At 45.5% G+C, this 16,617-nt stretch overlaps 1 protein-coding gene across 4 annotated transcripts in view; it reads right to left on the bottom strand.

The window, feature by feature from the left end:
• LOC105482367 (ADAM metallopeptidase domain 19) overlaps positions 1-16,617 on the bottom strand; it is a 136,514-nt gene that overhangs the window by 25,260 nt on the left and 94,637 nt on the right. For all 4 annotated transcript variants that reach the window (XM_071098155.1, XM_071098156.1, XM_011742414.2 and 1 more), the window contains 6 exons: positions 15,793-15,858; positions 10,412-10,483; positions 6,224-6,390; positions 3,968-4,052; positions 2,575-2,714; positions 360-537 (listed from right to left, as the gene is read on the bottom strand). In XM_071098155.1, the coding sequence (XP_070954256.1) occupies positions 360-537; positions 2,575-2,714; positions 3,968-4,052; positions 6,224-6,390; positions 10,412-10,483; positions 15,793-15,858 (708 nt within the window). The remainder of the gene's footprint in view (positions 1-359; positions 538-2,574; positions 2,715-3,967; positions 4,053-6,223; positions 6,391-10,411; positions 10,484-15,792; positions 15,859-16,617) is intronic.

Raw genomic sequence — 16,617 nt, 5'->3', positions numbered from 1 at the left:
TCCAGCTGTGTGGCCTCCAGAATAAATTCTGTGCAGCTGGAGGGCCAAGCAGGCATGTGCAGCTCCACCGAAGAAGAGAGAGTCAACATGCCACGCGATTGTGGTTTCTGGTGAGACCAGACATTTACAAGAAGAACTGATCTTGGACACTAGCGAGGCTGGCCACAAACTGGGAGAGGCAGCAGAAACACTCCATCTGGAAGCTTCTTCTCCGTATCTGATTTGTCATGGGGTATTGGATAGTTATGTGTAGGAAATGCCTGTGACTAAGAAATTTTCAATTGTGTTCTTTTTTGACCTTGAGCTTTGAAACCAATGCAAATTCTTCCCCTCCCCCTAGCACCATTGTGACCCCTCACCTCTTCTTCGCCACAGTCACACTCTTCCCCATCTTCCAGGTACCCATTCCCACACCTCCGGCCTCCATATAGCATCCTGGTATCTGGCATGTTGGAGAGACACATTCCACCGCCTGACTGCAGATATCTGTCCAGCTCCCTCCTGTTGCATCCATTGAACACTTTGGGAAAGGGGTGCCTGGCAGAGGACAAGGTTGGAATTAGTGGGGAATCTAAGCATCCAGCAGTCAGGCAGGTGTCACTCCTCCTGTCACTCCTGCTACCCGTGGGGCTGACTCCACCTGGGCTCAGACCCCCATTGTCTCACACACATACATTCTTGCCCCTTAGAACATTTACCAATACATTAATTTAGAATTCTTTCATCCTTAGTGATGAGATAGTAACCATCCCATAGCATTTTATTTTTCTCACTCTGCATGGAGGAAGCATTTGAGAATCAGGAGTATCAATTTCTGCCCATTGCATGAGGGGGTTGCAATAAGTAAAAGGTTTGAGTGTGTTACAATAGGTGTCCCAAGCCTTAGTGCTGGAGAAAATACCAGTCAACCTAAACCTTTCCTGAAGCTGATATCAGGTGAATATTCTCTTGCAACAGAGGACCAGGCCAAAAAAAGGCCAAGATCATAAGTTTTATTTCTTTCTGGGCCAGTGATCTCATCGCTGTTCCAAGGATGCCGAGAGCACTCCAAACTCAACCAGCCAACTCATAAACGCATGCTCTTTATCACAGGAGCGTGGAAGGTCCTGGGTCCCACTATTGGTGAGAAGGACAAAAAGTACAACCATCTGGGTCTACAAAAGGAGAGTTATCCTGCTCCCACTTCTCTAAACCAATTAAAGGTTAAACCCTCTAAGAAATTAGAGGTTTTCCTTCAGTGAGAAGGTATGCTACAAGGAATTTGTTACTAATCGTTATTGTTAAACTACCCAAATTTGTGAATAATTTTAAAATGAAGTGGAGTAGAAATCAATATAACTCTCAATCATTTGTCTTCAGATATGTTTTTCAGATTGAGAGAGAAACGGGTGGGCTTAACCATGAGCTTATAGGGATCCAGGCACGACTCTGAAGTTGTATCCTGCCTCATTCTTTTGTTGTTGTTGTTGTTTTGAGATGGAGTCTTGCTCTGCTGCCCAGGCTGGAGGCTGGAGTGCAGTGGCACAATTTTGACTCACTGCAACCTTCGCCTCCTGAGTTCAGGTGATTCTCCTGCCTCAGCCTCCCTAGTAGCTGGGATCGCAGGCGTGTACCACCAGGCCCAGCTAATTTTTGTGTTTTTAGTAGAAACAGGGTTTCACCATGTTGGCGAGGCTGGTCTCAAACTCCTGACCTCAGATGAACTGCCCACCTCATCCTCACAAAGTGCTGCAATTACAGGCGTGAGCTACTGCACCCAGTCAACATCATCCTTTCTATGTCACAGCTGAGAAGTAATTTTTAAAAATTAACACCAGAGGTCTAAGAAAGCTGCATTGTTTCTTGGAGGCATTGAAACACCATCCTCTAAGAAAGAATCATAAGCAGGCCCGAATGGTTTGGGGTGAAAGAACACAAGGTCCTATCGTGATGCCTTCCAAGGAGCCTGGAAGAACCCAAAGATTTGTGCTGCCTGAGTCCAGATGCTAGAAGACAAGTCCTTTGAAGAAACTTCCTAATTTTCTTCAAAGGCTCTGGTTTTAAAAATCCCTCAAGACCACAGGGAGATGCAGCTGCCTCGCCCTGTTCCTCACGGGTAACACAGCCTGCAAATTCCCTGAGAAGTCACTGTAGGGTGTATGGATGGCCCTCTTCTTCAACTTGTTCTGTTACATCCGAGCTTTCAGTGAAGCCTGGAATTGAAACAGCACTGATTCAACTCTCTTGGGATAGAAGAATTAAGGTTTGTGGCTATGATCAAAATGTGTCCTCATCAAAAATTCATGAAATTAAAAAGACACATGTGGCCAAGCCAATTTATAACTCAACCCCTTAAAACAGAAATTAAGTAAATTTAGGGTTACACCAGCACCAAACTTCCTGCTGGAAAGTTAAGTTCTCGCCACACATTTGCCTTGGTCTTCTCTCAATTTCTTTGTTGTAAAAACCACATTTTTTTGGCCCCATCAGAAGTTTAAGGGAGTCTCAGTGGGACCAGCTGGGAGGAACCCCTGTGTCACACTGTCCAGGTGTGCCCACCCTCCTCCCCATCCTCCCTCTTCCTGTTTGACTCACCCAGTGGCAGCCGCCATGATGCACCCACCGTCAGCCGCACTGGCCGAGCAGCAATCCGCAGAATCATGAGTCATGCCAAAGTTGTGGCCCATCTCGTGGGCCATGGTGGCAGCCACGCCAATGGCATTCTCGGAGTGGTCCTGCTCAGAAGACAGAGTTGAGGTCAAGGTCCAGGGGACAGATCCGCCTCTGCCCCCTATCCCTGCCTTATCCTTAGCCAAGTCTTGCAGGTCTCCACCAATTCCACTGTCACTGAGCATACAGACTCTCTACATGTGCCTCTGACAGCAAGGCTGAATCTGCTGTCACTAGGAGGAAATCAAATGTTTAAAAGTCCGTGTTTCTGAGTTCTCCAAGGTTGCAGACCACAACTGACCTACTGATGAACTTCCAGACCAATAAATGCTTTCTGAATAAATAAGAGGAAGATTTTTCCCCATTCTTCTTCTGAACATATATCCCTCTCCAGACATAAGGGAATCAACATAGAAAACACCACCTTGATTCAAACATAGGATGTACTCGGCTTAGTGTTTCCTGAGAGAGCCACACAAGACAGATACACTCCAGGCACAGCACTTGGTGTACTGTCTGGTATGTAACTGTCAGATGCAAAAGCTAAAGAAATCAAGAGGAAAAAAACCCAGCAGGAAAGAAGCAGCAGAAAGATTTACTAAACATGGATGTGTGTTTCCTGCATTATTTCATTTAATTCCCATTCTTATCCTATGATTATCAACTGTAAAACTATGTTTCTTTACAGCTGAGGACACTCATTAACTCCCCCAAAATCACACAGGTGTTCTTTGAACCCAACAGGCTCAGACCCTAGAGCCTGTGGTTTTGGCCATTACGCTACTTTGTCAATAAATACAGAATGGATAGAGGGACAGACAAATAGATGGAGAGAAGTCTTCCTCGATATGCACTTCACAGGTTAGAAATACAGAGTCAAAACAAATAGTCTCATGAAGTCAGAGTGAATTTCAAAAGAAGGCAGTAATTTCCTAACCATGACTTTGAGACAGGTTCTTGTTTCTTAATGACATATATAACGGCGCACGACCTGGAATAAAAACATTTTTAACCTCTACTCTTTTACTATTTTCCAGTCCCTGGTTTGGAACATATGAGATCTAGTGATGAATGCATGTAATCTCTTCAGGGTTCCTCAGCTTGGAGATACGGAATGAACTATAATAAATGAAAATTCACCCTTGGGTACCTCCATCTCTTAGAACTTAATGACTTCATTTTAAACAACTGCCCTTCCTGATATCAAAGCTTTTTCTGCTACAATAATAAATATCAACTTTTTTTCCAAAAGATGACCTCTGGTCTTGTAAGGCAGTTCAGCGCCTTCTGCAGCACACACACATGGGCTGAGACTCACCATGTTGACTCCTCCAGACTGGTACACAGAGCACATGGCCATGAGGGGGGCCAGGCCGATGGTGGTGCCATGGAAGGACATGCCCCTGCAGGAGGCAAGGAGAGAGAGTGACCTGGGAGGGCACTGAGAGGGCTGTTCCAATGTGCCCAGGAGTAGGTGGCCATCCCGGGGTTCCTTGGCCCTGCTGACTTTCCCAGGTCATCCCCAAGGGTAGAGGCTGTTGTAATCAGGCCAACTGGACAACTTCCAGCTCACCACACCTCTCACTTCCTCTCACCTACTCCCTCATGACTCCAGAGAAACACAAAGAGAGAGAGAAAGGTCGCTTATCCCCCACAATATACCCATAACCGATTCTTTGGAAGGAAATGGGCAGGGTTTGCAAAGCTGCATCGCATTCCTGCTGCACAGGAAAAGGTCAGAGGGAGAGGTTGATGGAAGGGTGGCACAGATTCTGATGCTGAAGTGAATCATGCCCACTTCCACCAGCTGCCGGGATCCAATGCCTTATCCCTGGCTCTGTGGTGTGAGTCCCCGGGGTAGGGGTGGGGGCATCGGGGCAGCAGCTGTGGGGCTGATGATGCTTCATTCCCACATACTCAGGGGCCAAGGAAACAGCTGTGTCCCATCAGGAGCCTCACAAAGTGCAGCTGGATGCAAGAATGAGCTGTTTCTGCCTTTGTTTTGCAATGGGATCCTCATCTGCCAGCAGCAAGCTGCATTTTCCCCAGTTGAATACATCCTTCTCTCAGTTACATACATCCAGGGTAGGGGAGAAGAAAAAAAAAAAAACTACCAGTGTTTCTGTGCATGCCACAAACATGTAATATATTTAAAGAATCTATGTGGAAATTCATTATGTGGTACTTATCTCCATGTTTGTCTTCTTATCTAGACCATGATATCTTTGACAGCAAGACTATCTTAACTATTTTGGGATCAGTAGAACCTAGCACAGAATGTCACACATAGTGGGTATATAATAAATGTTTGCTGAATTACAGGCAGACTTATCTTCAGAGAAACAATCTGCAAAGAAATATGCAAAATCTATGCAAATTGATATGAAGTCCTACTAGTTATTTTCTAAATGTTCCAAAGTTCAGGCCAAAAGTTCTAATAACCAAAGACTCTTCCTAGGCAAATGTATTGTCATGAAGTAACTGTTCACAGCCCAGGTTTTGGGACAGTTATTTTTCCCAGTTTCTTTAAAAGGATAAGCCAAGGTTTAAATGATTATTGGCTCAGCTATATTTAGGGAACAGAAGAAAAACGGTTTTAAAGCCAGGCATGTGTGACTCACACCTATAATCCCAGCACTTTGGGAGGCCGAGGCGGGCGGATCACTTGAGGCCAGGAGTTCAAGACCAGCTTGGCCAACATGGTGAAATTCTGTCTCTATTAAAAATAAAAAAATTGGCCGGGTTTGGTGGTGCATGCCTCCAATCCCAGCTACTTGGGAGGCTGAGGCACTAGAATTGCTTGAGCCCGGGAGGCAGAGGTTGCAATGAGCCGAGATGGTGCTACTGCACTCCAGCCTGGGCAACAGAGGGAAACTCTCCCTCAAAAAAAAGAAGAAGAAGAAGAAGACAAATGGTTTTATTATCTTTTGTTGTAACTGCCTCAAAATACCTTCAGAAGTCAACACTAATAAATACCAAATAATCACCCTGGGGCACAGTCACATGCGACCCCCATCACTATCTCTCTGGGGCTGATGAAAATCTAGCACAATCCCTCCTCAATGTCTCCCTCCAGCCAAACCCTCAGTTCCTGCACTGTCTCACACTTCAACTCTCTCAGGCACTCAGCCCTGTGCCCCTTGGGAACCAAGTGAAGGACAACGCAAAGAGCCCCTCTCCTGTGCCTGTGTTGGGAGATCAGCTCATGTATTAGAACAAAGTGCCAGGAAGATTGAGATGAGCCTCTTAGAAAGTCTAAGACCTGACCAACAGTCAGTCCCTTCCCAAATATATACCCAATTATTTCAGATGCTCAATGGAATATGGGTAAGTCTAATTTTCCCATTAGACTGTTAAACACGTCTTAGGACTAATGTGACTCAGGCTTTTAAACATTTTCTGGGGCATGCTGGGTACAGAGCGCATGTTTAGGAAATGCCTGATTCTCTGGACCAGGGAGTCAGAATGGCCTTGTACAACCAACACTCGCCATGGGGCAAACTCTGAGCATGTGCACGGTGGGCAGAGGCTTTGCAGCCAAGGACAACACAACATATGGAAAAAGGCTATTTACGTGATTAATTGGGCGTTGTCATGGTACTTCTGGGCAAGCAGCTTGCGCCTCCAACTGAGAAAGGACCAGAGGGTAGAGTATGGATTCTCTGAAACTTCACACATGTTCCCGTGAGTCCACACTTCCAAGCCCACAAGAGCAATCCGGATGTTCAAGGATCGGTAAAACTGAAAGGACACAGAAAAACACGGTACGTCTCAAACCACCTGGGATTTAAAAGCCCCTTCCTTTCATTCTGCTGGAGCTTGAGATTAGAAAGAAAAAAACTAAAACTAAAAAATAAAAATAAAAATAAATTAAAAAAAAAAAAAGCCCCTTCTCAACCTAAGAACACAGGGCACAGATACCAGATTTCTCTTCTGCCCATGGCTCCAAGGGAAGGAGGCAACTGGTGTTATTGACATTTTTTAGAAAGGGAAAATGAGGTCCTGAGAGAGAGCAGGACATTCTGGTGGCAGAACTGCGGTGATTTTGCTTAGAGATGACTGAGATAAGAGATAAAATTGCTTTCAGATACGAACAGGTCTATCATGTGGAAAAAGGGTTAGCGTTGTTCTGCATGATTTTCAAGTAGGGCTTAGGTCAACAGGTAAAAGAGACAGAAACATACATTTCATTTTAAAATAGGAAGAAGGCTTTCAAACAAAGCTGGTCATGAGATAGCTCAGAGTTGAGCTTTGCTGTCTTCTGTAATCAGTGCCCTTGGCCAGGTTGTCTGGTACCATTTTTTCTCCCAATTTCTTACATGGGCCTTATCTTTCTTATGGGTATCTAAAAAGTTCTCTTGTATATGGATTTTTAAAAACCGTTTCATTGAGGTATAATTTGCATACCATAATACCCACCTATTTTAGGTGTACAGCCCAATACGTTTTTGGTAAATTTACCAAGTTTTAAAGCCATCACCAGCCAAGCGTGGTGGCTTATACCTGTAATCCCAGCAATTTGGGAGGCTGAGGTGGGCAGATCACCTGAGGTCAGGAGTTTGAGACCAACCTGACCAACATGGAGAAACCCCGTCTTTACTAAAATACAAAATTAGCTGGGTGTGGTGGCACATGCCTGTAATCCCAGCTACTCAGGAGGCTGAAGCAAGAGAATCGCTTGAACCCGGAAGGTGGAGGTTGCAGTAAACCGAGATTGTGCCACTGCACTCCAGCCTGGGCAACAAGAGTGAAACTCCATCTCAAAAAAATAAAAATAAAATAAAGCCATCACCATCATCCAGTTTTAGAATATTTTCATCACATCAGTAAAATCCCTCATGTCTATTTACAGTCATTTCCCATTCTCACCCTCAGTCCCAGGCAACCATGCATCTACTTTGTTTTTATTCTGCCTTTTCTGGACATTTGTTTTACAATATGTGGTTTTGTGTGTCTGGCTTCTCTCACTTACCATAATGTTTTTGAGATGTATCCATGTGGTAGACTGTATCATTTGTGATTTCTCTTTATTGCTGAATAATATTCTTTTGTATGGATATACCAAATTATATTAATACATGGATATTTTATTATAAAATGTCTCCCACTCATTTTGGAAGTAAATGAGTATCAACGACATAAAAGTGCATAGATATGCTTATTCTTCAAATTTTCTTCCCCATCCCTGGATAGTCTCAGGTTTTGTCAAGGATGGAATAAGCAAGTTGCAAGCAATAGACTACAATGATTGTTGGTAATCTTCAGGGTTTTGTGCAAACCCGAGATCCTGAAATTCTATACGCAAGATCTGACTCAACCTCCTCGAGGCTAGAGCTGCATCTAACCTTTATGGCCTGGCATCTTTCATTCTCATACAAATATAAGCAGGAGGAGGGTTTTCTTTAAAACTAAACCACTGGAAGGTGTGAGTACAACAGGTTTTTTGATGGGTCCACCCTACAAATACTGAGCCCGTGACTTAATAAAAAGTCCCATGTATGGAGAGTTCGTATGAGCAGAAGATACCATCTTAATCCAAAATTGGTAGGTACTGCCCCAGCTAAAAAGAATAATCATAGCACCAACATTTTTCCATCTCTTTTTATGTACTAGGCACTGAGGCTTAGAGAAGTTAAGGAACTTGCCCAAAGTCTCGGCAAGAAGATAGTGGAGGCAGGATGAAGTCCTAAACAACAACCTCAGAGCCTATGTGTGATCCTTTACTGCCTCAGTGCTGCAGTATCGACACATCCAGATAAGCCACTTGCTCCAAGAAACGCTGGTCAAGATGGGCTCAAGATTCAGTGAAATATCAGTTTATTTCAACGGAAATTTTGATTTTTCCATTTTGTGCCAGTTCAATCGTTAACAGAAAATAAAAGGTTCAGATTCCAATTTGAATTTGCTTTCCTAGGGAGCTTTTCAAGGAAGTAAACTTGGCTTTTTTTCACAGTTACAGAGAAACATTTTGGATTGGGTTCATGATTCAGCACAGGAGTGCAATTCATTCCAGTTTTAGTTCAACAATAGTTCAGTTCAAGTAGCTGGGTCAGCAAGCTCCAGAGAAGTGGGCGTGGCTTCCCTCACCAGCCAGGAGTGACTAACAGCAGCCGCGAGGAGAGAGCCAAGACAGGATGCATGGGCCACCCAGGCTTAGGGCTTTCAGTAAGGACTGAGGCTTGCTGGTGCCTCTCTTCTCCCTTCACTTGTCACCAGCACCCTTGGCTCCATCACCTACCCCACAGAGGGGATACCCAGCCAAGTCCCCACCTGCCAGGTCCCCAAACAATGGATGTCACATGGGTGAAAGCAGAGTCGGCCTCCCATATTCTCCCCAGGGAAACAAGCTTCCCATGTTTTCCCAGATGTTGAGTGTTTGGGTTGTAGGATTATTTAAATGTTATTCTTGAGTGAGTCAGGAGCTAGAGAGAGGACTGGACTGTGTCCCTAGAGTCTGTCCTTCCAGGAAATACCAGTGTTTGACTTTCACCTGTCACTGACCACTGACCTGTGTTTCCAGAGCCATCTAGGGCAGAAAAAAAAACCAAGGGCATGGAAACTGCCATCACACGACTTCAGAACGCTAACATATTTGCCTATTGGTCCCTAAAAAATATTTTAAGTAATCTCCTATATTCTCTAGTGTTTAGGAAAACATGATTTTCCTTTTAGGCCTGGAATTCATGAATCCCTAGCAGGCCCAAGGTTAAGCTTCATCAATGTTATGAGTGTTCTAAAATTGTGCAATAAACGTTACCAGATTCTCAAAGAGACCTGTGATCCCAAACACATTAAAACCTACTTTTAAAAACTATATACTTCTAGCCTACCAAGAGGCTACTGTCGTTCTAAGTTACCTATTCTGCATTGTGTACTGTAACAAATATCCTCTTTCTTATACACAATGTATTTCCAAGTCCCAGACCAGCCTATTCTAGTAAAATTCAAAAATGTAGGTATTTCCCAAGAGCATCTTGTAAAAGGTCCTGACCTAGGAAAGTTAACCATTTGCACATCCTTCCTAAGAGGGAAGACATAATTTCAGGATAGTTTTACACATGGAGACTTTACAGATTAGCCCCAAGCAACTCACTTCTCAGACAACCCACTTCTCAAGCAGCCCGCTTCTCAAACAGCCCGCTTCTCAAACAGCCCGCTTCTCAAACAGCCCGCTTCTCAAACAGCCCACTTCTCAAGCAGCCCACTTCTCAAACAGCCCACTTCTCAAACAGCCCACTTCTCAAGGCTGTGTGTCTTTCCCACCCTGACCCACCTCAGTTCCCTCCTAAGTCAGAGAATCCCTGGGCTCTGTATCTGGAGGAACCTTAAAGAACCTTAAAGGATTCTTAAACTGGGCTCTTCCATGCCCAAGCTGCTTGGGATCCACTGCAGGGGTAAGAGGAAGGGGTCAGAAGGACAGTGTTCTGGGTCCTCACCCCTGCTCCCGCTTAGAGCAGTCTGTTTTCATTCAACTTTTATACTAGACATTGGCATAAGATTTCATTTTTTAAGATTCCACCGGAAAAATAAAAATAACAAAAAAAAAAAAGAAAAAGAAAAAAAATGTGACTCAAAGAAAATGAGTTACTTGCTTAAGGGTACATAGTTCAGGGCTCTGTCATGACCACCCTGGGCCTCTATGGCATTGCGCATTCCCTTTCAGAAGATGGCTGGGGCAGCCAATCCAGTAGAAGGCAGCTCCAGTGCCCTTGGAAGTGCTGGCACCTGGCACCTTTCCCACAAAGTACACACCTGGTCTCACCTTATCAACATAGTTGGCGATCTCTATGAGCTTGTGTTTGGTGGCGTCCTGGTCTCGTCGATTCTTCTGAAACTAAATGGGACAAGCAGAGCCATGTGAGATCCCAGAACCTCTCGCAGGATGCTTCCTGCGCCCCATTACTCGTCTTTGAATTTGCTCTTATTTCCTTCTGTCTTCTATGAGCCGTCATTTTTATGCAATTGTCTTCCCCACCACAGTAAGAGCTGATGGAGGGCAGTACCTGTCACATCTATCTTTGTATCCACAGCTACTAGCTCAGTGCAGCACACACAGTAGGCATGTAATAATTATGCATGGAGTTGAACTGCCTTCCTCTAACCCTTGAAGCACATCTTATTCTCCTGCCCTTCAAACTACAAGGCCTCTGACAAACTCCCACTGGGGCTTAGGAGGACTGATCCAATCCTCACCTCGGTCATCACCGCAACATGAAGCCACCATCGCACAGATCTCAGGAGGCTTCCCTACATGTGGTCAATCAACAATGATCGAATTGTTGCTGAATGCCTGCTATGGGCAAGGCACTGCGCTTAGCACTATGTAGGACCCAGAGAAGTGTGAGATCTTGGTCCTAGCCTAGAGGAGCTTCAATTTAAACAGAAAGGGCCAGAAATAACTGTGGCAGATCCTGAGTGACAGATCCTGTGCTTAAGAAGTATACAACTGAAATTGTCTGAGAAAACCTGCCTGGAAAACGTGCACAGAAAAACCACAGTAGGAGGCCATATGAATGGCATGAGTGCTAACGAGGAGGACCATAAGACACTGGCAAATAGGCTTCATCTTGCACACCACTCAGATCCACTGGCAATGCCTTCTACAGTGAGGAGAATTCTGAGACTGCATCAATTCAATCAGACATTTCTTTTTTTTTCTTTTTTGAGACTGAGTCTTGCTTTGTCGCCCGGCTGGTGTGCAGTGGTGCAATCTTGGCTCACAAGCTCTGCCTCCCAGGTTCAAGTGATTCTCCTGCCTCAGCCTCCTGAGTAGCTGGGATTACAGGTGCTCACCACCAAGCCTGGCTAATTTTTGTATTTTTAGTAGTGATGGGGTTTCACCATGTTGGTCAGGCTGGTCTCAAACTCCCGACCTCAAGTGATCCATCTGCCTCGGCCTCCCAAAGTGCTAGGATTACAGGCATGAGCCACCATGCCCGGCCGCAATCAGACATTTCTAACCAAGCATAGGAAAGAAAGCTGTGTTCCATTACAAATATCTGCCATGGGTACCAGAAAGAGGACATTTCAGTGTGAATACCTTCTATTTACCATTCCTGCCTCAAAAAAATAGATCTCTCTGAGCTGCGATGAAGGAAAGCTTCACAGTGTAAAGAGAAAACCTGCTACAACTGCAAATTAAAGTTGAAAATCATAGGCATGTCCTGTACACTGCCATTGTTACATAGAATCTGGGTCCTCTCTAATTTATCTTGGGTACCCACTGTACATGTTACTTCAATTCTGAACCTTCACGTCCTTCCTCCCCTCTATCCTGCAAGAGTATCTAAGCAAGAAACAAGAACAGCCAAGTAAAACACCCTGGGATATTTGTTCGGCCAGAGGTGTGTCCCAGCCCTGACACAGGGAAGAAATCCACCATTTCCCTTTCAGCACAGCTTGTGGACATTCTCAGGGCTTCCTTAAAACTGCCACTCACCAGAAGAGAATCTGTCACCACCGCTTTCTAGAGTGAGATTCAGTGAGACACTGTAACTTAGACCTTTCCAAGGTGTTAATCCAGGAGTTTCTCATTCTAGAGGTCTCCTGTTTCTAAATTGGTCTCTCAGCACAGATAGCATTGCAGCATTTCCATTCATTTAGTAATATTTATTAGAACATCAGGGTCAGATTTCGTTGTCTTTCAAAAAAATATTAACCTTCTTCTCTTCAAAGAACTGCCTAATGAGACCACCATAATTTAAGGAGTGAATTCTGTTGTCCAGAGTAGTCTGAAGCAGGAGTCGGCAAACCTTTTCTGCAAAGGTCAGATTAGGCTTTGTGGCCATATAGTCTCTGCTACAACTCTTCAACTGTGCAGCGGTGGCTCGGAAGCAGGCCTGGATGATACAGAAACCAACGGGCCTGGCTGTGTTCCAGTAAAACTTTGTTTCCAAACACATAGTACAGGCTGGATGTGACCATGGAGTATAGTTTGCAGACCCCTGATCTAAAGAAAGGACTGTCTCAAGCTCACATTTTCTAGGGTGACACAGCAAGTACCACATGCAGCACCATCCTTTCCCAGCCATTTGGCACTGTACCAGCATCATGGAAGTCCTCTACAGGCCTGTGTTTACAGCTATCCTGTCTACCCCTACAACAGTCCACCTTACTCTTTATTCCGCCCTGGATTCCGTTCCACCTGGGGGATGAATAAACTAGAAGCTCCCACCGAGGACCAGGGAGCGAGGAGCTGCCTGCTCACTTTTACTGCTGACAGCTCTCTCTCTAGGAAGCAGCAGCGTCTCGCTCTCCCTATCTGTGTCTCCACTTCCTCCTCTGCATTCAGAGCCGCAAGGTGAAGGCTGTCCTGCCTCGGCAGGAGGTTATAAATCATGGTAAAGCAGCCCTCCCCTTTCCTGCCATCCCATCCTCTCAGATTGATTAATTAATTGTCAAGAATATATTTCTGTCTGCAGAGGATGGACACAGGTGGAGAGGGGATGATTCGTGAGCCTGTGAACCCAGCCTGGCCTGTTACACCCCCACCCCAGTCCCTCAAATGAATCATTCAAAGCCTTCAGCGGAGGGGTGCCCAGGGCTCTGAGAAATGAGCACATTCCTTTATCCGCCACGGCTGCATGAATCACAGCCCTGCTGGGAACCCCGGGCTGTTGCTGAGATGCTCTCCTTTGTAAGAGAAAGATGGCTCTAGGTGACACCAGAGTCCTCGAGGCACCTTGAGCAGACACTTTTTCTCTGGGGGTGTGCTGTGACCCTGGAGGTCAGGAGACAGAAGATGCCTAATCCCTGCCTCCCCCCATGCTGCCCACTTCTCCAGCTGCTGCAGATTCACACCCAGTGGGTTTTAAAACCTGCACAGAATTCCTCTGAGAACAGTGCAAGGCCAAAGGGGAGAAACACCCCACCTTTAAACTAGAGCAGTTGGGCTCTATATACTTAAGTATTGGGATTCCCAGGAACTGCCATCTAACCAAAGGATTCTGTAGCTGAAAGAAATGACTCATGACCATTGTATTAGATGATCACAGATGCAAAGCTTAAATGGAAAAATGTCCCAGAGTCAGAGGAGCTCGGTTTTCTTCCACCAGTCCTCCCACGACGGTCAGTCGTGCAGGGCAGGCCAGAGTCAGTTATCTCCTCCCATGACTTTGGAGCCTCAGCTGGCTTTTAAACCAGCTTTGGATTTTGCTCCCCACACTATTCCCCCATCCTGTACACACACGAGTCTTTGGAGAGGAAACAGAAAACATAGAAAACACACACACACACACACACACACACACACACACACACAGCTGTTGGAAAAACCAATATCAACATCAATTAAAAAGCTAAACGCTTTTCAAAGCAGAGCACAATGTTCCCTCGGTCTGGAATGCCCTTCATCTCCACTCCTCTGCCCAGTTAACTCCTCCTTGTCTTTTAAGACAGCTTCAAGGGCCACCTCCTTCTGCCACTAACGAACATCCAGTGACTAACACTCAAAGACCTTCTGGCCTACAGCCTAGTGCTCTCCCCACACTACCAGGCCCTGCCGCAGGACACATGCTTTGGAAATGTGACTAGATATAGGCGCCTTAGACTGAGCTCTTTGGGGAGATGGTAGCTAAACCATGTGGATGGGATACAGACAGACTGGAGTAGCGATGGGCTCTATCCTCAGGAGAGACCAAGGCCAGTGTCTGCCCTGCTCCAACACAGCGAGCGCTCAGCTCATAATGACATCCAATGCACACAAGATGCGCTTAGTACTTATATGATGGAGACGCTAAACACAGTGAGAAATGGAGGTAACATCTGGCTAATTTAGGCGAATATGGGCTCAGGGCCTAAACTCACTCTTTAAGTGTCTGCTTCAATGTTAGAGAAGCTTTCCCTAATTCCCAAAACTATGTTGAATCCCTCATTATCTGCGCTCTCATCCCTCCTAATGGTCCATCTTAGTGCTCATCACACTTTGGACCTACAGGTTTGTGTGCTGTTACTGCAAACTCTGCGATGCCAGGGGAGGGTACATCTTCTTGAGAGCTATATGTCCAGGTGCTTAGCACATAATAGAAAATCAAGAGATCATTGATGAATAAATGAAATATACAATGAGCCAGGTGAGGGTTCACCAAATCTTAGAACCTGTCTGATTTGAGGAACATGGTGTTAAAGGCTGAACTGCTGTGCCTTTAGGTCAGTGGTTCTCAAACTTGCCTGTACAACCCAATCGCCCAGAGGTCTTGTTAAAACATGGATTCCTAGACCCCATCCTGATGGTCTGGGATTCAGGTGGTCGGGGGTAGGGCCCAATAATTTGCATTTTATATAAGATCACAGGTGCTGCTGATGCTGGCACTCTGGGAACCACATTTTGGGGACCATGGCTTTAGGTCATCATTTGGCATCATTTGACATGATTATAAAAATGGACCCACACACATGGGCAAGAACACAGTTTTCAGTCGGATGACTAGGAATGTACTTACTATCTTTGCAAACAAAAAAGAGTTTTAGAATTTCCATGGACAATTCATGGGTTCCTAAGAATAAACACCAGAACCTTAAGGTCTTCAGACCCAGTTCAAGAAATGTTAATCAGATAACTGTCTTGATTTTCTATGTGATTGATGTATCAAGCCAGGAGAGGCTTAGCTGTGTGGGGCGGGGGGTGGGGGGAGGGGAACAAAGGGTCAGGGGAGTGAGGGGAGCTCCCCCCAGCCATGTTTAAAATGGCAAAAAGAGCCTTTGGTCAGATTTTTTTTTTCTTTGAGATGGAGTTTTGCTCTTGTTGCTCAGGCTGGAGTGCCATTGGCACGATCTCAGCTCACTGCAACCTCTGCCTCCCAGGTGCAGGCAATTCTCCTGTCTCAGCCTCTCATGTAGCTGGGATTACAGGCATGCACCACAATTCCCAGCTAATTTTGTATTTTTAGTAGAGACGGGGTTTCACCATGTCGGCCAGGCTGGTCTCAAACTCCTGATCTCAGGTGATCCACCTGCCTTGGCCTCCCAAAGTGTTGGGATTACAGGCGTGAGCTGCCGCGCCCAGCCCTTGGTCAGACTTAAGGTCAAAATCATAGATGAACTGGAGAAAGATGAATAGGCAACATTTCCCCAAACAGTCTGGAGCCTGGAATGGAAGCTATCAAGAGAGCAGTTTTTCTGTCAAACCCATTGCCTCCCCCTTACCTCTGCATAATCAGCCACGAGGTAAAGCTCCACATACTTCATGGAGTTTAAATCTTCCCTTTTCATCTAAGAAAGAGAAACAGATCAGCGCTATAGAAATGGTGGACTTGGCCTCATTTTTAAAAAACTGCTAAGAAACAGAGCTGCTGGAGAAGCAGCAGCTACCTCCGTAATGATTTTGTCATTGGGCACTAGAGATGTTCTTGGCTGTGGTGGCCGTCACTCACATAACACCTTCCACTGCCATTTGGTTATTGCTGGAGGCTGCTCTGGGACATTGGATTCAGTCCTTTATTCTCAGAAAATACTGAGATGAGCTGGTGAGCACAGGCAGGACAGAGGCCAGCGTACGAGAGGGAGTGTGCTAACCACCACATTCCCACAGAACCTCGAAACCTCAAAACCTCAAAACACCCTGCTGTTTTCAGTATGAATCAATATGAGGACTGTGTGCATAGGGTGTAGTGTCTACTCCAATAGGGAAGGCATACTTTTCTTTCCCACTTTTTTATTCTTATTTTTTTGAGGCAGGGTCTTCCTCTGTCACCCAGGCTGGAGTGCAGTGGTGCCATCTCAACTCACTGCTATCTCCGCCTCCCGGGTTCAAGTGATTCCCATGCCTCAGCCTCCCAAGTAGTTGGGACTACAGGTACCAAGCCACCATGCCCAGCTAATTCTTGTACTTTTAGTAGAGATGGGGTTTCGCCATGTTACCCAGGCTGGACTCAAACTCCTGGCCTCAAGCAATCTGCCTGCTTTAGCCTCCCAAAGTGCTAGGATTATAGGCATGAGCCATGGCACCCAGCCTTCTTTTCACTTTTTAAG

The sequence above is a fragment of the Macaca nemestrina genome, chromosome 6, assembly GCF_043159975.1.
Source record: "Macaca nemestrina isolate mMacNem1 chromosome 6, mMacNem.hap1, whole genome shotgun sequence".
In the NCBI taxonomy this organism is placed as follows: domain Eukaryota; kingdom Metazoa; phylum Chordata; class Mammalia; order Primates; family Cercopithecidae; genus Macaca; species Macaca nemestrina.
This window is presented reverse-complemented; position numbering and strand designations above follow the sequence as displayed.